The sequence below is a fragment of the Ranitomeya variabilis genome, chromosome 5, assembly GCF_051348905.1.
Source record: "Ranitomeya variabilis isolate aRanVar5 chromosome 5, aRanVar5.hap1, whole genome shotgun sequence".
Lineage (NCBI taxonomy): Eukaryota > Metazoa > Chordata > Amphibia > Anura > Dendrobatidae > Ranitomeya > Ranitomeya variabilis.
This window is the reverse complement of record NC_135236.1, coordinates 41327962-41351612: the sequence shown is the minus strand read 5'-3', so window position 1 is coordinate 41351612 and position 23651 is coordinate 41327962. Positions and strand designations below refer to the sequence as shown.

The window sequence follows — 23651 nt, the reverse complement described above, 5'->3', positions numbered from 1 at the left end:
ACGTGCCTAAAATCCTGGACGTCTCGACGCAGCCTGAGGAACTAGCTACCCCTAGAGAGAAAGCAAGACCTCACTTGCCTCAAGAGAAATAACCCCAAAGATATAGGAAGCCGCCAACAAATAATAACGGTGAGGTAAGGGGAAAACACATACGTAGAAATGAAAACAGATTCAGCAAATGAGGCCCGCTAATACTAGATAGCAGAAGACAGATAGAGAACTGTGCGGTCAGTAGAAAACCCTACAAAATATCCACGCTGAGAATTCAAGAACCCCCACACCAACTATCGGTGTGAGGGGAGAAACTCAGCCCCTAGAGCTACCAGCAAGCAAGGAAATCACATATTAGCAAGCTGGACAAGAAACATATTGAACACTGATGATCAAAAAATGAGCAAACGGAAACTTAGCTTCTCTTGAAGAGACTGGTAGCAAGGTAGTCAGAAGGAATCAGAATAGCACTGAATACATTGACAGCAGGCATCAACTGAGAGTCCAGGTGAGCTTAAATAGGAAACCAACCAACTGATAATGAGACAGCTGATGCCAGCCACAAACCTGCAGAAAGACAGCACTCACACAGTACCACTTGTGACCACAAGAGGGAGCCCAGAAATAGAGTTCACAACAGTACCCCCCCCCCCCTTGAGGAGGGGTCACGAACCCTCATCAAGACCCCCAGGGCGATCAGGATGAGCCGCATGGAAGGCATGAACCAAATCGGCCGCATGAACATCAGAGGCGACAACCCAGGAACTATCCTCCTGACCATAGCCCTTCCACTTAACCAAATACTGAAGCCTCCGTCTAGAAATACGAGAATCCAAGATCTACTCCACCACGTACTCCAATTCGCCCTCAACCAGCACCGGAGCAGGGGGCTCAACAGAAGGAACCACAGGCACCACATACCTCCGCAACAAAGACCTATGGAACACATTATGAATCGCAAACGATGCTGGGAGGTCCAAACGAAAAGACACCGGATTAAGGATTTCCAAAATCTTATAAGGACCGATGAAGCGAGGCTTGAATTTAGGAGAGGAGACCTTCATAGGAACATACTGAGAAGACAGCCATACCAAATCCCCAACACGAAGTCGGGGACCCACACCGCGACGGCGGTTGGCAAAGCGCTGAGCCTTCTCCTGTGACAACTTCAAATTGTCCACCACATGGTTCCAAATCTGCTGCAACCTATCCACCACAGAATCCACCCCAGGACAGTCAGAAGGCTCAACCTGACCCGAGGAAAAACGAGGATGAAAACCAGAATTTCAGAAAAAAGGCGAAACCAAAGTAGCAGAACTAGCCCGATTATTAAGGGCAAACTCAGCCAATGGCAAAAAAGTCACCCAATCATCCTGATCAGCAGAAACAAAACATCTTAAGTAAGTTTCCAACGTCTGATTAGTTCGCTCGGTTTGGCCATTCGTCTGAGGATGGAAGGCCGAAGAAAAAGACAAATCAATGCCCATCTTAGCACAAAAAATCCACCAAAATCTGGACAAACTTGGATCCCCTGTCAGACACAATATTTTCAGGGATGCCGTGCAAGCGAACCACATTCTGAAAAAAAAAGGGAACCAAATCGGAGGAGGAAGGCAACTTAGGCAAGGGCACCAAATGGACCATTTTGGAAAAACGATCACACACCACCCAGATGACAGACATTCTCTGAGATACTGGAAGATCCGAAATAAAATCCATGGAAATGTGCGTCCACGGCCTCTTCGGGATAGGCAAAGGCAAAAGCAAACCGCTGGCACGAGAACAGCAAGGCTTAGCCCGAGCACAAATCCCACAGGACTGCACAAAGGAACACACATCCCGCGACAAGGAAGGCCACCAGAAGGACCTAGCCACCAAATCTCTGGTATCAAAAATCCCAGGATGACCTGCCGACACCGAAGAATGAACCTCGGAAATAACTCTGCTGGTCCATCTATCTGGGACAAACAGTCTCTCTGGTGGGCAACGGTCAGGTCTATCCGCCTGAAATTTCTGCAGCACTCGTCGCAAATCTGGGGAAATGGCAGACAAAATCACTCCCTCTCTGAGGATACCAGCCGGCTCTGAAACTCCCGGAGAGTCAGGCACAAAACTCCTAGAAAGAGCATCAGCCTTCACGTTCTTCGAACCAGGCAGGTACGAGACCACAAAATCGAAACGGGAGAAAAACAACGACCAACGAGCCTGTCTAGGATTCAGGCGCTTGGCAGACTCGAGATAAATCAGATTTTTGTGATCAGTCAAGACCACCACACGATGCTTAGCTCCCTCGAGCCAATGTCGCCACTCCTCAAATGCCCACTTCATAGCCAACAACTCCCGATTACCAACATCATAATTCCGCTCGGCAGGCGAAAACTTTCTTGAAAAGAAGGCACAAGGCTTCATCACAGAGCAATCAGAGCCTCTCTGCGACAAAACAGCCCCTGCTCCAATCTCAGAAGCATCCACCTCGACCTGAAAAGGAAGAGAGATATCAGGCTGACATAAGACTGGAGCTGAAGAAAACCGGCGCCTCAGCTCCCGAAAGGCTTCCACGGCCGCAGGAGACCAATTAGTCACATCAGAACCCTTCTTGGTCAAATCCGTCAAGGGCTTAACCACGCCAGAAAAATTAGCGATGAAACGACGGTAAAAATTAGCAAAACCCAAGAACTTCTGAAGACTCTTAACAGATGTAGGCTGAGTCCAGTCATAAATAGCCTGAACCTTAACTGGGTCCATCTCAATAGTAGAAGGAGAAAAAATAAAACCCAAAAAGGAAACCTTCTGTACTCCGAATAGACATTTTGAGCCCTTCACAAATAAAGCATTAGCACGCAGGACCTGAAACACCATCCTGACCTGCTTCACATGGGACTCCCAATCATCAGAAAAGGCCAAAATGTCATCCAGATACACAATCATAAATTTATCCAGATATTCTCGGAAGATGTCATGCATAAAGGACTGAAACACAGAAGGAGCATTAGAGAGTCCAAAAGGCATCACCAAGTACTCAAAATGGCCTTCGGGCGTATTAAATGCTGTTTTCCATTCATCCCCCTGCTTAATACGCACAAGGTTATATGCACCACGAAGATCTATCTTGGTGAACCAACTGGACCCCTTAATCCGAGCAAACAGATCAGAAAATAATGGCAAAGGATACTGAAATTTGACTGTGATTTTATTTAGAAGGCGATAATCTATACAAGGTCTCAGAGAACCATCCTTCTTGGCCACAAAAAAAAAACCTGCACCAAGAGGGGAGGAGGATGGACGAATATGTCCCTTCTCCAAAGACTCCTTTATATAACTCCGCATCGCAGCAAGTTCTGGTATAGACAAATTAAAAAGTCGTCCCTTAGGGAACTTACTACCAGGAATCAAATTTATAGCACAATCACAATCCCTATGAGGAGGCAGGGCACCGGATCTGGGCTCATCAAATACATCCTGGTAGTCCGACAAAAACTCAGGGACCTCAGAAGGAGTGGAAGAAGCAATCGACACCAAAGGAGCATCGCCATGAATCCCCTGACAACCCCAACTTGACACAGACATAGCTTTCCAATCCAAAACTGTATTATGGGCCTGCAGCCATGGCAGACCCAAAACGACAACATCATGCAAATTATGCAGCACAAGAAAGCGAATCACCTCCTGATGTACAGGAGTCATGCACATGGTCACTTGAGTCCAATACTGAGGCTTATTCTCAGCCAATGGTGTAGCATCAATTCCCCTCAGTGGAATAGGGAATTCTAAAGGCTCCAGGACAAAACCACAGCGCCTGGCAAACGACAAATCCATCAGATTCAGGGCAGCACCTGAATCCACAAAAGCCATAACCGAGTAGGATGACAAAGAACAAATTAGAGTAACAGACAAAATGAATTTAGGCTGTATAGTACCAATGGTGACAGGTTTAGCGATTTTTTTAAGCGCTTAGAGCATGCTGAGATAACATGAGTAGAATCACCACAGTAAAAGCACAACCCATTTTGACGTCTATGACTTTGCCGCTCAATTCTAGTCAGAATTCTGTCACATTGCATAGACTCAGGTCTCTGTTCAGAAAACACCGCCAGAGGATGCGCAGATTTGCGCTCCCGCAAACGCCGATCAATCTGAATGGCCAAAGCCATTGAATCACTCAGATTTGTAGGCGTGGGGAACCCCACCATAACATTCTTAATGGCTTCAGAAAGACCTTCTCTGAAATTTGCAGCCAGGGCACACTCGTTCCATTGAGTAAGCACCGACCACTTCCTAAATCTTTGACAGTACACCTCTGCTTCATCCTGACCTTGAGAGATAGCCAGCAAAGCCTTTTCTGCCTGGTTCTCAAGATTAGGTTCCTCATAAAGCAGTCCAAGCGCCAGAAAAAACGCATCCACATTCAGTAATGCAGGATCTCCTGGAGCCAGAGAGAAAGCCCAATCTTGAGGGTCGCCGCGTAACAAGGCGATAACAATTTTAACTTGCTGAGCGGAATCACCAGAGGAACGAGGTCTCAAAGATAGAAATAATTTACAATTATTCTTAAAATTCAGAAACCTAGATCTATCTCCAGAAAACAACTCAGGAATAGGTATCTTTAGCTCAGACATAGGGCTATGAACAACAAAATCCTGAATGCTTTGCACCCTTGCAGCAAGATGATCCACACTAGAAGTCAGACTCTGAATATCCATGTCTGCAGCTGAGCTCAAAACCACCCAGAGATTAAGGGGATGAGAGAAGCTGGACAGACTGCAGCAAAGAAAGAGGAAAAAAAAAAATTGTACTCAGGACTTCTTTTATCCCACTTCTGCGATGATATTAAACACTTTTTTGGCCTGCTGTACTGTTATGATCCTAGTGGCTGAGGATCACAGGATATACTAGCTAAGTTACTGAACATAGAACAAGCTCTAGGGAGGTGGTAACTGGACTGACCGCAAACCTGATCCTAACCAAACACACTAAAGGTAGCCGGTGAACGTGCCTAAAATCCTGGACGTCTCGACGCAGCCTGAGGAACTAGCTACCCCTAGAGAGAAAGCAAGACCTCACTTGCCTCAAGAGAAATAACCCCAAAGATATAGGAAGCCCCCAACAAATAATAATGGTGAGGTAAGGGGAAAACACATACGTAGAAATGAAAACAGATTCAGTAAATGAGGCCCGCTAATACTAGATAGCAGAAGACAGATAGAGAACTGTGCGGTCAGTAGAAAACCCTACAAAATATCCACGCTGAGAATTCAAGAACCCCCACACCAACTAACGGTGTGAGGGGAGAAACTCAGCCCCCTAGAGCTACCAGCAAGCAAGGAAATCACATATTAGCAAGCTGGACAAGAAACATATTGAACACTGATGATCAAAAAATGAGCAAACGGAAACTTAGCTTCTCTTGAAGAGACTGGTAGCAAGGTAGTCAGAAGGAATCAGAATAGCACTGAATACATTGACAGCAGGCATCAACTGAGAGTCCAGGTGAGCTTAAATAGGAAACCAACCAACTGATAATGAGACAGCTGATGCCAGCCACAAACCTGCAGAAAGACAGCACTCACACAGTACCACTTGTGACCACAAGAGGGAGCCCAGAAATAGAGTTCACAACAGCGCTGCTGTCTTCAATCACAGCATTTCATCAGGTGGGCCCACTTAATGCATTTCTCTGGGCTATTTAGTTTTGTTCCACCCTTTAGTCAGTGCCAGTTGCCCATTGTTTTTGGAGGATTCACATCTCTGCCTGGTCTGTCCTGCTTTGCAGTTCATTTCTACAAAGATAAGTTCGGGTTTTGTTTTTGCAGTCCACATGCTGTGGCTTTATAGTTCAAGTGCATTTCTATGTTTTGTCTTGTCCAGCTTGGTCTGTATAATGACTTGCTCATCCAAGCTGGTATCTCTGGAGATGCAGATATACCCTCTATATCTTTAGTTAGATGTGGAGATTTTGTATTTTCTGTGGTGGATATTTTCTAGTATTTTAATACTGACCGCATAGTACTCTGTCCTATCTTTTCTTTCTAGCTAGAATGGCCTCCTTTGCTAAATCCTGATTTCAGTCTGTGTATGTTAATTCCCTCTCCTCTCACAGTCAATATTTGTGGGGGACTGTCTATCCTTTGGGGATTTTCTCTGAGGCAAGATAGTTTTCCCTTTTCTATCTTTAGGGGTATTTAGTCCTCCAGCTGTGACGAGGTGTCTAGGGAGTGTCAGGAACATCCCACGGCTACTTCTAGTTGCGGTGTTAAGTTCAGTGTGCGCGGTCAGTACAGGTACCACCTTCTCCAGGGTACGTCTCATGCTGCTCCTAGGCCACCAGATCATAACAGTACAACTGGCCAACAATGAGTTAATTGTTTCTCAAAAGAAGGGAAGGAAAGTGCTGAGCCATTTTTTTTTCTGTAGTCTGTGGTGTCTTTTTTTTCCCTCTTTACCTCTGGGTGGCTCAGGAGTTTGGCGCTGACATGGATGTTCAGGGACTGGCTTCTCGTGTGGATCAGCTTGCTGCTAGAGTACAGGGTATTTCCGATTATATCGTTCAGACTCCGGTTTTAGAGCCTAGAATTCCAACTCCTGATTTGTTTTTTGGGGATAGGTCCAAATTTTTGAGCTTTAAAAATAACTGTAAATTGTTTTTTGCTCTGAAACCACGTTCCTCTGGTGATCCCATACAGCAGGTTAAAATTGTCATTTCTCTGCTGCGCGGCGATCCTCAGGATTGGGCATTTTCCCTGGAATCTGGGAATCCGGCTTTGCTTAATGTAGACACCTTTTTTCAGGCGCTAGGGTTATTGTATGATGAACCTAATTCAGTGGATCATGCTGAGAAGACCTTGTTGGCCTTGTGTCAGGGTCAAGAAGCGGTAGAATCTTATTGCCAGAAATTTAGAAAATGGTCTGTGCTGACTAAATGGAATGAGGAGGCCTTGGCGGCAATTTTCAGAAAGGGTCTTTCTGAGTCCGTTAAAGATGTTATGGTGGGGTTCCCCACGCCTGCTGGTCTGAGTGATTCTATGTCTCTGGCCATTCAGATTGATCGGCGCTTGCGCGAGCGCAGAGTTGTGCACACTATGGCGTTGTCCTCCGAGCGGAGTACTGAGCCTATGCAGTGTGATAGGATTTTGTCTAGAGCTGAACGACAAGGATTCAGACGTCAGAATAGGTTGTGTTTTTACTGCGGCGATTCTGCTCATGTTATTTCTGATTGCCCTAAGCATACAAAGAGAATCGCTAGTTCCGTTACCATCAGTACTGTACAACCTAAATTTCTGTTATCTGTGACCCTGATCTGCTCATTATCGTCATTTTCTGTCATGGCATTTGTGGATTCAGGCGCCGCTTTGAACTTAATGGACTTAGAATTTGCCAAACATTGTGGTTTCCCCTTACAGCCTTTGCAGAACCCTATTCCTTTGAGGGGTATTGATGCTACACCGTTGGCTAAAAATAAACCTCAGTTTTGGACACAGCTGACCATGTGCATGGCACCAGCCCATCAGGAAGATTGTTGCTTTCTGGTGTTGCAGAATTTGCATGATGCTATTGTGCTGGGTTTCCCATGGTTACAGGTACATAATCCGGTGTTAGATTGGAAATCTATGTCTGTGACTAGTTGGGGTTGTCAGGGGGTTCATGGTGACATTCCTTTGATGTCAATTTCCTCTTCCCCTTCTTCTGAAATTCCTGAGTTTTTGTCAGATTTCCAGGATGTATTCGATGAGCCCAAGTCCAGTTCCCTTCCACCGCATAGGGACTGTGATTGTGCTATTGACTTGATTCCAGGCTGTAAGTTCCCTAAAGGTCGACTTTTCAACATGTCTGTGCCAGAACATGCCGCCATGCGGAGTTATGTTACGGATTCTTTGGAGAAGGGGCATATTCGGCCATCTTCTTCACCTTTGGGAGCAGGTTTTTTCTTTGTTGCCAAGAAGGATTGCTCCTTGAGACCCTGTATTGATTATCGCCTCTTGAATAAGATCACGGTCAAATTCCAATACCCTTTGCCTTTGCTTTCTGATTTGTTTGCTAGGATTAAGGGGGCTAGTTGGTTTACTAAGATTGACCTTCGAGGAGCATATAATCTTGTTCGTATTAAGCAGGGTGACGAATGGAAAACTGCGTTTAATACGCCCGAAGGCTATTTTGAATACCTTGTGATGCCATTTGGGCTCTCTAATGCTCCATCTGTGTTTCAGTCCTTCATGCATGATATCTTTCGGAGTTATCTTGATAAATTCGTGATTGTATATTTGGATGATATTTTGATTTTTTCCGATGATTGGGAATCTCATGTGAAAAAGGTCAGGATGGTATTTCAGATCCTTCGTGATAATGCTTTATTTGTGAAGGGGTCTAAGTGCCTCTTTGGAGTGCAGAAGGTTTCTTTTTTGGGCTTCATTTTTTCTCCATCATCTATAGAAATGGATCCAGTTAAGGTTCAGGCCATTCATCATTGGATTCAGCCCACATCCTTGAAGAACCTTCAGAAATTTTTGGGCTTTGATAATTTTTATCGCCGTTTCATTGCCAACTTCTCCAGTGTGGTTAAACCCCTGACCGATTTGACGAAGAAAGGCGCTGATGTGACGAATTGGTCCACTGCGGCGGTTTCTGCCTTTCAGGAGATTAAACGCCAATTTACTTCTGCCCCTGTGTTACGTCAGCCGGATGTTTCTCTTCCTTTTCAGGTTGAGGTTGACGCTTCTGAGATTGGGGCAGGGGCCGTTTTGTCTCAGAGGAATTCTGATAGTTCCTTGATGAAACCGTGTGCCTTCTTTTCTCGAAAGTTTTTGCCTGCAGAACGCAATTATGATGTCGGCAATCGTGAGTTGTTGGCTATGAAGTGGGCATTTGAGGAGTGGCGACATTGGCTTGAGGGGGCCAAGCACCGTATTGTGGTCTTGACCGATCATAAGAATCTGATTTACCTCGAGTCTGCCAAGCGGTTGAATCCTAGACAGGTTCGATGGTCCCTGTTTTTCTCTCGTTTTGATTTTGTGGTCTCGTATCTTCCAGGTTCTAAGAATGTTAAGGCGGATGCCCTCTCTAGGAGCTTTTTGCCTGATTCTCCTGCGGTCCTTGAGCCGGTCGGTATTCTGAAGGAAGGGGTGATTCTTTCTGCCATCTCCCCTGATTTACGACGGGCTCTTCAGGAATTTCAGGCTGATAAGCCGGACCGCTGTCCAGTGGGGAAACTGTTTGTTCCTGATAGATGGACGGACCAGTAAAGTGATTTCTGAGGTTCATTGTTCTGTGTTGGCTGGCCATCCTGGGATTTTTGGTACCAGAGAATTGGTTGGTAGGTCCTTTAGGTGGCCTTCTTTGTCACGGGATGTGCGTTCTTTTGTGCAGTCCTTTGGGACTTGTGCACGGGCTAAGCCTTGCTGTTCCCGCGCTAGTGGGTTGCTTTTACCTTTGCCGGTCCCTGAGAGGCCTTGGACGCATATTTCTATGGATTTTATTTCAGATCTTCCAGTTTCCCAGAGGATGTCAGTTATCTGGGTGGTTTGTGACCGGTTTTCTAAGATGGTTCATTTGGTACCTTTGCCTAAATTGCCTTCCTCTTCTGATTTGGTTCCGTTGTTTTTTCAGCATGTGGTTCGTTTGCATGTTATTCCGGAGAATATTGTGTCCGACAGAGGTTCCCAGCTTGTCTCTAGGTTTTGGCGAGCCTTTTGTGCTAGGCTGGGCATTAATTTGTCTTTTTCTTCCGCATTTCATCCTCAGACAAATGGCCAAACCGAGCGAACTAATCAGACTTTGGAAACTTATTTGAGATGCTTTGTGTCTGCTGATCAGGATGATTGGGTGGCTTTCTTGCCATTGGCCAAGTTTGCCCTTAATAATCGGGCAAGTTCTGCTACCTTGGTTTTGCCCTTCTTTTGCAATTCTGGTTTTCATCCTCCTTTTTCTTCAGGGCAGGTTGAGCCTTCTGATTGTCCTGGGGTGGATTCTGTGGTTGACAGGTTGTGGCAGATTTGGGCTCATGTGGTGGACAATTTGGTGTTGTCTCAGGAGGAGGCTCAGCGTTTTGCTAACCATCGTCGGTGTGTTGGTTCCCAGCTTTGGGTTGGGGATCTGGTCTGGTTGTCTTCCCGTCATGTTCCTATGAAGGTTTCTTCCCCTAAGTTCAAGCCTCGGTTTATTGGCCCTTATAGGATTTCTGAGATTATTAATCCTTTGTCTTTTCGTTTGGCCCTTCCAGCCTCTTTTTCCATCCATAATGTTTTTCATAGATCTTTGTTGTGGAAATATGTGGTGCCCGTTGTCCCCTCTGTTGATCCTCCTGCCCCGGTGTTGATTGATGGGGAGTTGGAGTATGTGGTTGAGAAGATTTTGGATTCTCGTTTTTCGAGGCGGAGGCTTCAGTATCTTGTCAAATGGAAGGGTTATTGCCAGGAGGATAATTCTTGGGTTGTTGCCTCCGATGTTCATGCTGACGATTTGGTTCGTGCCTTTCATTTGGCTCGTCCTGATCGGCCTGGGGGCTCTGGTGAGGGTTCGGTGACCCCTCCTCAAGGGGGGGGGGTACTGTTGTGAATTCTGCTCTTGGGCTCCCTCCGGTGGTTATAAGTGGTAGCGCTGCTGTCTTCAATCACAGCATTTCATCAGGTGGGCCCACTTAATGCATTTCTCTGGGCTATTTAGTTTTGTTCCACCCTTTAGTCAGTGCCAGTTGCCCATTGTTTTTGGAGGATTCACATCTCTGACTGGTCTGTCCTGCTTTGCAGTTCATTTCTACAAAGATAAGTTCTGGTTTTGTTTTTGCAGTCCACATGCTGTGGCTTTATAGTTCAAGTGCATTTCTATGTTTTGTCTTGTCCAGCTTGGTCTGTATAAGGACTTGCTCATCCAAGCTGGTATCTCTGGAGATGCAGATATACCCTCTATATCTTTGGTTAGATGTGGAGATTTTGTATTTTCTGTGGTGGATATTTTCTAGTATTTTAATACTGACCACATAGTACTCTGTCCTATCTTTTCTATCTAGCTAGAATGGCCTCCTTTGCTAAATCCTGATTTCAGTCTGTGTATGTTAATTCCCTCTCCTCTCACAGTCAATATTTGTGGGGGACTGTCTATCCTTTGGGGATTTTCTCTGAGGCAAGATAGTTTTCCCTTTTCTATCTTTAGGGGTATTTAGTCCTCCGGCTGTGACGAGGTGTCTACGGAGTGTCAGGAACATCCCACGGCTACTTCTAGTTGCGGTGTTAAGTTCAGGGTGCGCAGTCAGTACAGGTATCACCTTCTCCAGGGTACGTCTCATGCTACTCCTAGGCCACCAGATCATAACACCAACAAGACTGAGAACTTACTGATACAATCTAAGCTGGACAAAAAAACACTGAATAGCACTAAATCATAAGCACACGGCATGTGTGCCAAGAAAACCAGACACTTATCTTTGCAGATTTGGCAGCAAGGCAGAGGAACCAGGCAAGGACAAAACCTCCAAAAACAATGGACAACTGGCAAGGACTAATGAATCCTGCTCACCTAAATACCCCAGTCAGAACTGCAATCAGCAGAAACACCTGACCAGGGCTGCAGCCCAGAGACAACTGCATTACCACCTACAACCACCGGAGGGAGCCCAAAAGCAGAATTCACAACAGTACCCCCCCCTTGAGGAAGGGTCATCGAACCCTCACCAGAGCCCCCAGGCCGATCAGGACGAGGCAAAAACCCAAGAATTATCCTCCTGGCCATAACCCTTCCATTTGACAAAATACTGAAGCCTCTGCCTCGAAAAACGAGAATCCAAAATCTTCTCAACCACATACTCCAACTCCCCATCAACCGACACAGGGGCCGGAGGATCAACAGAGGGAACAACAGGTACCACATATTTCCGCAATAAAGATCTATGGAAGACATTATGGATAGCAAAAGAGGCCGGAAGCGCCAATCGAAAAGACACCGGATTAATAATCTCAGAAATCCTATAAAGACCAATAAACCGAGGCTTAAACTTAGGAGAAGAAACCTTCATAGGAACATGACGGGAAGACAACCAGACCAGATCCCCAACATGAAGCCGGGAACCAACACCCCGACGACGGTTAGCAAAACGTTGAGCCTTCTCCTGAGACAACACCAAATTGTCTACCACATGAGTCCAAATCTGCTGCAACCTGTCAACCACAGAATCCACACCAGGACAATCAGAAGGCTCAACCTGCCCAGAAGAAAAACGAGGATGAAAACCAAAATTACAAAAAAAAGGCGAAACCAAAGTAGCCGAACTAGCCCGATTATTAAGGGCAAACTCGGCCAATGGCAAAAAGGCCACCCAATCATCCTGATCAGCAGACACAAAGCATCTCAAATAAGTCTCAAGGTCTGATTAGTTCGCTCGGTTTGGCCTTTTGTCTGAGGATGAAATGCAGAGGAAAAATACAAATCAATGCCCAGCCTAGCACAAAAGGCCCGCCAAAACCTAGAAACAAACTGGGAATCTCTGTCGGACACAATATTCTCCGGAATACCATGCAAACGAACCACATGCTGAAAAAACAACGAAACCAAATCTGAGGAGGAAGGCAATTTAGGCAAAGGCACCAAATGAACCATCTTAGAGAACCGGTCACAAACAACCCAGATAACCGACATCTTCTGGGAAACCGGAAGATCAGAAATAAAATCCATAGAAATATGCGTCCAAGGCCTCTCAGGGACCGGCAATGGCAAAAGCAACCCACTAGCATGGGAACAACAAGGCTTGGCCCGCGCACAAGTCCCACAGGACTGCACAAAAGAACGCACATCACGTGATAAAGAAGGCCACCAAAAGGACCTACCAAACAAGTCTCTGGTACCAAAGATACCAGGATGACCAGCCAACACAAAACAATGAACCTCAGAAATCACTCTACTAGTCCATCTGTCAGGAACAAACAATTTCCCCACTGGACAGCGGTCAGGTCTATCAGCCTGAAATTCCTGAAGAACCCGTCACAAATCAGGGGAAATGGCAGAAAGAACCACGCCTTCTTTCAAAATGCCGACCAGTTCCAGGACCTCAGGAGAATCAGGCAAAAAACTCCTAGAAAGGGCATCAGCCTTAATATTCTTAGAACCCGGAAGATACGAGACCACAAAATCAAAACAGGAAAAAAACAAAGACCATCGAGCCTGTCTAGGATTCAGCCGCTTGGCAGACTCGAGGTAAATAAGATTCTTATGATCAGTCAACACCACAATACGGTGCTTGGCTCCCTCAAGCCAATGTCACCATTCCTCAAACGCCCACTTCATAGCCAACAACTCCCAACTGCCGACATCATAATTGCGTTCAGCAGGTGAAAATTTACGGGAAAAGAAGGCACACGGTTTCATCAAGGAACCAGCAGGATCCCTCTGAGACAAAACGGCCCCTGCCCCAATCTCAGAAGCGTCAACCTCAACCTGAAATGGAAAAGAAACATCACGTTGACGCAACACCGGAGCAGAAGTAAATCGACGTTTAAGCTCCTGAAAGGCAGAAACAGCCGCAGAGGACCAATTCGCCACATCAGCGCCTTTCTTCGTTAAATCTGTCAAGGGTTTAACCACGCTGGAAAAGTTAGCAATGAAACGGCGATAAAAATTTGCAAAACCCAAACATTTCTGAAGGCTCTTTACGGACGTGGGTTGAATCCAATCATGAATGGCCTGAACCTTAACCGGGTCCATCTCAATAGATGAAGGAGAAAAAATAAAACCCAAAAAAGAAACCTTCTGCACCCCAAAGAGACACTTAGACCCCTTCACAAACAAAGCATTGTCACGAAGGATCTGAAACACCATTGCTCTACATGAGACTCCCAATCATCAGAAAAAATCAAAATATTGTCCAGATATACAATCAAGAATTTATCAATATAAGTCCGGAAGATATCATGCATGAAAGATTGAAAAACAGATGGAGCATTAGTGAGCCCGAACGGCATCACAAGGTATTCAAAATGACCCTCGGGCATATTGAACGCAGTTTTCCATTCATCACCCTGCTTAATACGAACAAGATTATACACCCCATGAAGGTCAATCTTTGTAAACCAACTAGCCCCCTTAATCCTAGCAAACAAATCGGAAAGCAAGGGTAAAGGGTATTGAAACTTGACCGTGATCTTATTCAAGAGGCGATAATCAATACAGGGTCTCAAGGAGCCATCCTTCTTAGCAACAAAAATAACCCTGCTCCCATCGGTGAAGAAGATGGCCGAATATGCCCTTTCTCCAAAGACTCCTTAACATAACTCCGCATAGCGGTATGTTCAGGCACAGACAGGTTGAAAAGTCGGCCCTTAGGAAACTTACAGCCTGGAATCAAATCAATAGCACAATCACAATCCCTGTGAGGTGGAAGAGAACTGGACTTGGGCTCATCGAATACATCCTGAAAATCAGACAAAAACTCTGGAATTTCGGAAGAGGAAGAAGAGGAGATGGACATTAAAGGAACCTCATTATGAACACCTTGACAACCCCAACTATTCACAGACATAGACTTCCAATCCAACACAGGATTATGTACCTGCAACCACGGAAGACCCAGCACGATAGCATCATGCAAATTATGCAACACCAGAAATCGACAATCTTCCTGATGGGCCGGCGCCATACGCATGGTCACCTGAGTCCAAAACTGGGGCTTATTTTTAGCCAAAGGTGTAGCATCAATGCCCCTTAAAGGAATAAGGTTCTGCAAAGGCTGCAGGGGAAAACCACAACGCTTGGCAAACTCAAAATCCATTAAGTTCAAAGCGGCGCCTGAATCCACAAACGCCATGACAGAAAATGATGACAATGAGCAGATCAGGGACACAGATAACAGAAATTTAGGTTGTACAGTACTGATGGTAAATGAACTAGCGATCTTCTTTGTCCACTTAGGGCAGACTGAAATGACATGAGAAGCGTCGCCACAATAATAACACAACTTATTCTGACGTCTGAATCCTTGTCGTTCTGTTCTAGACAGAATCCTATCACACTGCATTGGCTCAGGACTCTGCTCTGAGGACAACGCCACAGTACGCATAGTTCTTCTCTCCCACAAGCGCCGATCAATCTGAATGGCCAGAGACATAGAATCACTCAGACTGACAGGCGTGGGAAACCCCACCATAACATCTTTAACGGATTCAGAAAGACCCTTTCTGAAAATTGCCGCCAAAGCATCATCATTCCATTTAGTCAACACAGACCATTTTCTAAATTTCTGACAATACAATTCTGCCGCCTCTTGGCCCTGTGACTGAACCAACAAGGTCTTCTCCGCTTGATCCACAGAATTAGGTTTGTCATACAATAGTCCTAAAGTCTGCAAAAAAGAATCTACATTAAGCAAAGCAGGACTCCCAGATTCCTGGGAAAATGCCCAATCCTGTGGATCGCCACGCAGCAGGGAAATAACGATCTTAATCTGCTGAATGGAATCACCAGAGGATCGAGGTCTTAAAGCAAAAAATAGTTTACAGTTGTTTTTAAAACTCAGAAATTTAGACCTGTCACCAAAAAACAAATCAGGAGTAGGAATCTTCGGCTCCAAGACAGGAGTCTGAACAATATAATCAGAAATTCCCTGCACCCTAGCAGCAAGCTGGTTCACACGAGAAGCCAATTCATGAACATCCATGCTAACACAAGACTCCTCAGCCACCCAGAGAAAAAGAGGGAGGAACAGGCAAAACAAACCACAGAAAAAAAATGACTCAACACCTTTCTTCCCTTCTTCTAAGATGCATTTAACTCATTGTTGGCCAGTTGTACTATTATGAACCCGGTGACTTTGGAGCCGCATGAGACTTTCTCAGGAGAAGTGGAATCTGTACTGACCGCAAACCCTGAACTTAACACCGCAACTAGAAGTAGCCGTGGGGTGTGCCTAACAAACCCTAGACACCTCGACAGAGCCGGAGGACTAAATACCCCTATATATAGAAATAGGAATACTAACTTGCCTCAGAGCAGAACTCCAAAGGATATGCAGCCCCCCACAAATATTGACTGTGAATAGGAGAGGAAAGACACACACAGGCAGAAAACAGATTCCAGCAAAAGAGGCCACTCTAGCTAAACAGGGAAAGATAGAACAGAATACTAAGCGGTCAGTATTAAAACTCTAAAAATATCCACAGCAGAAAACACAAAAAGTTCCACAATCTAACTAAAGACATGGAATGTATATCTGCAACTCCTGAGAATCCAACAAGACTGAGAAATTACTGATACAATCTAAGCTGGACAAAAAAAACACTGAATAGCACTAAATCATAAGCACACGGCATGTATGCCACGAAAACCAGAGACTTATCTTTGTAGATTTGGCAGCAAGGCAGAGGAACCAGGCAAGGACAAAACCTCCAAGAACAATGGACAACTGGCCAGGACTAATGAATCCTGCTCACCTAAATACCCCAGTCAGAACTGCAATCAGCAGAAACACCTGACCAGGGCTGCAGCCCAGAGACAACTGCATTACCACCTACAACCACCGGAGGGAGCCCAAAAGCAGAATTCACAACAGGTTGCCCAGGGAGATCCCCAAAATGCAGATGACTTGGTAGGCCTAGTGGAGAGGTACTGAGCTATCGAGGGTTTCCTGTGTAGTCAAGCAGGGGTAAAGTCACATTTCTGGGGTTCCCAAAGGGGGATGGCTGCGCTAGCAGCCGCTCATTCATCAGTGGTTCTCAGTCTGGATGGTAGCTTCTTGGCGCCGTCCTGGTTGAAAGCAATTAATCCTCAGACATGGATTATAGTGTGGGACAGAAAAACGGACGGGTAAGGGATATTGTTGTTTTTTATTTTAGTTTTATTACAGGAGATCGAGGGCTTTGGTGGAATTGGGCGTTAGGTGAGTGTTTTTGTGAGTATATAGTGTGTTTATTATTTTTAAATAAAAATCTAAAAGTGTGTTTTGTGTTTTTTTTCAAATAAAAAACTTTATTCCGGCTGTGACTTTATTTACCATATAACTATATGATTAGTAATGGATAGGTGTCTTATAGCCCACTTGCCACGTCCACAGGTCAAGTGGGATGAGCCGGGCAAATCGCCTGAATTGCCATATCTAATAGATGCTCCTTTTCTGAGTAGCTGCGGGCTGCTATTTTTAGGATGGGGGGTCAATATCCATGGGCCTTTACCAGCCTGGGAATACCAGAACTAATATTTTAAAAATGTATAAAAAAACAGTGTAGGGGCTCCTCTATTTTTGATAACCAACCTTGCTGAAGCTGACAGATGAGGGTTGCACCCCCTAGCTGTGAGTTCTGCCTGGCTGGTTATAGAAAATACAGGGGAACCAACACCAGATTTTTAATTTATTTTTAGCTGCTCCTGCTCTCACTGTTAATAGCGGCAGCAGGTGTCGACTGATGGGAGTAATAGTCCCATCACCCGCCATCTTATGTCTCTGACATCAGTTGAATACATCTGTCATCATTCTTCTCTGTTGGAGCTGTTAGCCGGCAGAGCAGGGGAGAATGATGAGAGCCATATTCAGCACCTGGCGCCGGGGAACAGCGCTTACTGTACCACTGCTTCTCAGGCACTGGTGTGTGTGGTAGTGATGCGGCACATGGTTGCCACGCGTGTGCCGCAAGTATGACACAATTGGACACTGATAAAACTAGGAAGAAATTAATAATAAAGGTCCTAAAGAATCCAAAAACCAAAACAAAATGACCTTAATCTTATTGATACTCAAGAGAAAACACTATTTTAATCAATACCTTTAAAACCATGAAAGACAACCACAGTCAACAAGACAAACAATCGTGCTCTCTAATATACCCCTATCACAGTACCTATTGCATACTACCTGACAGCAGAGGTTGGCACCCTATACATACGAGATTGGTGCCCCCGCTCAGCGTCGGCTGTCCCTAGATCTCCTAATGAGTGCCCTAGGCTAGTGTCTCTTTTGGGCCACCATATATACGAAAGGAAAAACTAGAAGGAGATAGGGTTATAATAAGCTGATATTGGCTAATAATTACCAAAATCTAGACTGTGATAGGGTCAGAGACACAGACAGAAAAGTGCAATAGTGCAAAAAGTGCTAGTGCACTAAAACCTCACTATGCTGTTCCCTGCTTGTCCAACAGCCTGCCTAGCTGTGGGGGTTGGCACCCTACTGTACAGCGGATATGGCGCCCCCACTCCACGATGACTGGCCCTTTAGACACCCTGTAGATAGATAATATAGACAAAAATATATATGATAATGGGCTCCAAGTTGGTAGCCGTATCTTAAATATAAGGCGGAAAGACCATATAAATCCCATGCAGATCCGATTGTCTGCTGGTATTACACATATAGATAAATCATAACAGCAAGTGAGGAGAAATACTCATCGTTTTAAGATGTTCAGACACGATTCAACGCGTTTCACCATATTGGATCATCAGGAGGCCATGATATGTGGATGCACAATCGGACACTGACATCTCCAGCACTGTTTCTTCCGTTATCGGAAATATGAGGACATGTGAAACAAGCCTAAGATAGTAAATTTGGTTGAGCAAATTACAGGACCTAAAAGTACTAAATTACCATCTGTAAGCTTACTAGGAGACAAACCTCAAGGCCTCGTTCAAACGTTCAGTATTTGGTTCGGATTTTACATCAGTATTTGTAAGCCAGAATCAGGAGTGGGTGATAAACGCATAAATGGTGACGTGTTTCTATCATAGTTTTCCTCTGATTGTTTCACTCCCGGTTTGGGCCTACAAATACTAATGTAAATTTCTGAACAAATACTAAATACTAAAAGTGCAAACGTGAAGATCAGAGAACTAGAGATGGGTGTCATGCTCCAATAAGGAGCCATACAGCGCATGGCGAGATGGAGGGAAAGGGAAGCACTGCAACTAGGGAAGATTAGAGAAGAACTAGAGATGGGAGTCATGCTCCACTAAGGAGCCAGACAGCATATGGCGAGATGGAGGGAAAGGGAAGCACTGCAACTAGGGAAGATTAGAGGAGAACTAGAGATGGGTGTCATGTTCCACTAAGGAGCCAGACAGTGCACGGAGGAAAGGGAAGCACTGCAACTAGGGAAGATTAGAGGAGAACTAGAGATGGGTGTCATGTTCCACAAAGGAGCCATACAGCGCACGGAGGAAAGGGAAGCACTGCATCTAGGGAAGATTAGAGAACTAGTGATGGGTGTCATGCTCCAACAAGGAGCAATACGGCGCAAGGGGGAAAGGGAAGCACTGCAACTAGGAATATTAGAGAAGAACTAGAGATGGGTGTCATGCTCCACTAAGGAGCCATACAGCGCACGGAGGAAAGGTAAGCACTGCAACTAGGGAAGATTAGAGAAGAACTAGAGATGGGTGTCATGCTCCAACAAGGAGCCAAATGGCACATGGCGAGATGGAGGGAAAGGGAACCACTGCAACTAGAGAAGATTAGAGGGACACCCCTGAATCTTGCCTTGAGCAACCCTAAGCTCCCTGACGTCCCTAGTCAGGTTCTTTTACCCTGTGCGGTGCTCGTGTTTCTATTTCTGCCTTGCCCTATGTACGGCCCTAGCTAGTGCAGTGGGCAGCAGGAACGCTAGTCCTGCTCTATAATATAGAAACAGAGGGAAACAGTCAAGAGTAAAAGAAAACAGCAAAGTTAAGGAATATAAGGTATATAATTGGAAAAGATGGGAGAGTCAAATCAAAAGGGAGATAAGTAGAAGGAAGACACGAGACAAATTTCCAAACACTAATCTCCGGGGACTCTTTCCACAGCTCCAAAAACAATTCCAAGTTATAGCAAGCTATCACTGGCAACTACCAAAGTTAAGAGGTGAGAACTTATACCAGAGGGGGGTGGAGAAAATCAGACCAGCTGAGATAACTCAGGACGGAAAGTTTTAGGAGACAAGCAGGAGAGTTTAACCCTTGCAAGCAATGAATAAGGGAAATCTGCATAGCTAACTGGAAAGCAAAGCATATCCAACCAGTGCAGGGGTGCATGGATCGCCCCCCAAAGGGCCGTGGGGTACTCGGTACCGGGTCCTGTGGTTCACAGGGGGATGTCACGGTGGCTGACCCGGTCCGTGGCCCTGGGACGTCCGTATTAGAGGGGAAAGGTCTTTAAAGGGATAGAGTTTATGTTTGTGACGCCACCTGTGGTATTCGGTCAGGGTGACCGAAGCTGCTTTAAGGGGTCCGCTGGGGTGATGTTATGGCAGCTAGATGGTATTGCTTCGCACAGGTGAAGTATGTCCCCAGGGCTCCCGATGTGTAGATGGTGGTATGGCGAGAGGCGCAGAGAAGAACGAGTACACAAGGTTGCAGTCTCTTTGCCTTTACTGAAGACTTCAGCATCCACAGTGCAGGTGCGGACAGGTAACCTGCAATTAGCTGCCCTGCCGGTCTCTGAAATAAGGCGTAGAGGTTCTTACTCCCTCTGTGTTCCGGCTACCGGGATTTTGCGCCTCAGAAGGAGACAGCTTGAGCAGGGCTGGTCCCCTTCTGGTATCCTCTCCTTTGCTTCGACTTCCTTCATGCTCGCTGCAATACAGTTCTGCCTTTCAATGTCTCTTTCTGGGAGCTGCAGCTCTGAGGGCATGCACAGCTCCTTTAACCCTCTGTCCTCCTCAGACTCTGGTCTGGAACTAACAGAACTCCTGTCTGGAGCTCTGCCAGGAACTAACTAACTTTCCCTACAGACTACCAGTTATATATATATATATGTATATATGGGGAGTGACCTAATAAATAGGAGCAGAAGCTCCCCCTGGTGGTCTGGAGTGTGAAATGTGTTGCATGTTTGTGATACCTGGATGCAGTTATCCTTCTTTGCCTCCAAACGTAGCATCACTCTCCCCAAGAGGAAATCAATACCACTGCGACGACCAGGACACTGGGGCGCCGCATGCGTGTAGCAAAACGCTGCAGTCTTATGAGCCCTGAATTAGGAGGAAACCACTCTCTGTCTCGGTATCCCTGTGACAATGGGTGGATGGATTCACTGGACTCTGGTCCATCAGTCAGGTCATGGCTATATGGCTGGTACCCATTTACAACTGAAGTTCTGTCACACACACTATGTAATGTTTATACAGAAGCTTTATTTCCTAATCTATACTACTAAGCTGTGACACCCTCCCACTATCTTGATTCACTACAAGGAGGCTGCTGCTTTCTTTGCCTCAGCTTTTATACTGGCTATGATAGTCCTTCCTGATTGGTTGTGCTATTCCATGTGATGTGATAATTACAAGGCATTGTAGGCAATACCCGCACTGCTATGCTTGAGGTCATGTGAACCTTCCCTTCTATGGCAGATGCAAACTTTTGCATTGTGAAAAATAGTAGTGGGCATTGGGTTTTCTTCTGCAATCGCTCACTAATTTTTTCAAATTTACAAAGTACCGCAAAATCCTACACAAATTCAATTACTATCGGGGTTGTACGTTAATAAAACGTGCACTCCGAGGGTGGTTAGGTGAGACGCCCCAGATATACTGTATGATTTGTCTCTAGGACGTGCCTACTGTGAAATGTCTTATTGTTTCTCACGTATCGGTTCCTTGTACAAACCTGTTTAATTATCTCTCCAAACATTTCAAAAAAGATTTTCCTCTCGTATTTGTAAAACTTTTTTCTACTCCTTTTATTGAACTTTGTGTTTGATAAAAAAAAAAATATTGTTCTGCTCATTAAAATATACATCCCTACTGAGAACTGCCTAAACCAGATCTATCACTTCATGAAAATCCTGTCCTGTAGGTGTCATTCTAAAGGGTTTTCTAGCCCAAGTTACAGGTCTGAAAATCACTAAAATATAATGTGTATATATATATATATATATATATATATATATATATATATATATATATATATATATTTATATTTATATTTACAGTTTAGCATCACCATAATTGTACTGACGCAGAGAGTCACTTCTTCAGATCACTTTTGCCTCACAAAGCACGCTGATAGAACAACCAGACAAAAAAAAAGAAAAGCAAGCAATAACAAAATTGAGTTTTCTCATCACACTTTTTTCCTGTTTTTTTTCAGTACATCATATGGTGTCCTTCAAAACTGCAGCTCATTCCATAGAAAAAACAAGACCTCGCACTTCTGTGTGGATGGAAAAAGTAAAAAAAAAAAAAATCTGTGTCTGATAAAGCGAGAAAGAAAAATTGATAGTGCAAAAGTAAAAATTGGCTCCACGGAAAGCGATTCGTAAAATATATATATTTTTTAGCCGTTCATTAATATGCAGATACTTTATCTAGAATTATTCTTGCACTTGTATTTCCACTGGCTCCGCACCAGTGTAATATGTTTTATTACGAACTCGTTACTTATGTAATAAGATTACTCTGCTGTATACATGGTAGAAAACACATCGTTTCCGGCCCCGGATGTCATAAATTAACATCAGTCATATTTTGGAAAATTTTTACAGTGAAAACCTAAAAACACAGTCCTAGACTACTACCCCCATCAGGTACTATCCCTTACACTATGGTCCCCCACGTACTTACCCCTCCAATGCATCCCATACAGCAGAGCAGGAGCAGGAGTCTCTTGCTGGTCCACATCTGTGACTGTCGGAGGACGGGTGTGTGACTGTCGCACTTACTAACCGGACACACCTCACGTTACTCGCAGCAGAGAAATCTCCCAGCACTTCATATGCTCACAAACAGGCTCGTTCACATTGTAAAAATTCTTATGGCTTTGGGATATGCAGCAGGGGTTAAATAGATTTGCAAGGCTGTGGGGGTTAAATATTTTTGCCTGGCTCTGTGTGTGTGTGTGTGTGGGGGGCAGGGCCGGACTGGCCATAGGGCACTTCTGGCAAATGCCAGAAGGGCCGGTGCCAGTGGTGGGCCGCCCAATCCGCCGCCCCCGCCGTCGCATTCAACTATACCGGCGTATAGACGCCGGTACAGTTGAATGCAATGATGGAGGAGAGAGCGTCTACAGACGCTCCTCTCCCATCATTCCCCGCTCTGCCTCTGACACTGCGGGTGCGCGATGATGTCATATCATCGCGCACCTGCTGTGTCCCGGGCAGACTGCAGCTGCTGAGACAGGAGCAGGAACCAGGAAGCAACGCTGGGCACGAGGAGAGGTGAGGAGAGTTTTTTTTTTTCTGGACTGTGGGGCCATTCTCGGAGGAGGTGAGGGGAGGAAGAGAAGAGATGTGGGCTGTATATAGTTCTCTGTGGGCTGTGCTCTGTGCTGTATACTGTGGGCTGTATATAGTACTCTGTGGGCTGTGCTCTGTGCTGTATACTGCTGTGGGCTGTATATAGTTCTCTGTGGGCTGTGCTCTGTGCTGTATACTGCTGTGGGCTGTATATAGTTCTCTGTGGGCTGTGCTCTGTGCTGTATACTGCTGTGGGCTGTATATAGTTCTCTGTGGGCTGTGCTCTGTGCTGTATACTGCTGTGGGCTGTATATAGTTCTCTGTGGGCTGTGCTCTGTGCTGTATACTACTGTGTGCTCTGTGCTATATATAGTTCTCTGTGGGCTGTGCTCTGTGCTGTATACTGCTGTGTGCTCTGTGCTATATATAGTTCTCTGTGGGCTGTGCTCTGTGCTGTATACTGCTGTGGGCTGTATATAGCTCTCTGTGGGCTGTGCTCTGTGCTGTATACTGCTGTGGGCTGTATATAGTTCTCTGTGGGCTGTGCTCT

The 23651-nt window shown here is 45.3% G+C and overlaps 1 protein-coding gene across 1 annotated transcript in view; it reads right to left on the bottom strand.

Moving 5' to 3' along the window:
* The window catches only part of LOC143774281 (NXPE family member 3-like), a 161218-nt gene extending 138582 nt beyond the window's left edge, over nucleotides 1-22636 (bottom strand). Inside the window, exon 1 of the mRNA XM_077261708.1 lies at nucleotides 22491-22636. Coding sequence (XP_077117823.1) covers nucleotides 22491-22547 — 57 coding nt within the window. The 5' untranslated portion in view covers nucleotides 22548-22636. The remainder of the gene's footprint in view (nucleotides 1-22490) is intronic.
* Nucleotides 22637-23651: the final 1015 nt, after the last annotated feature.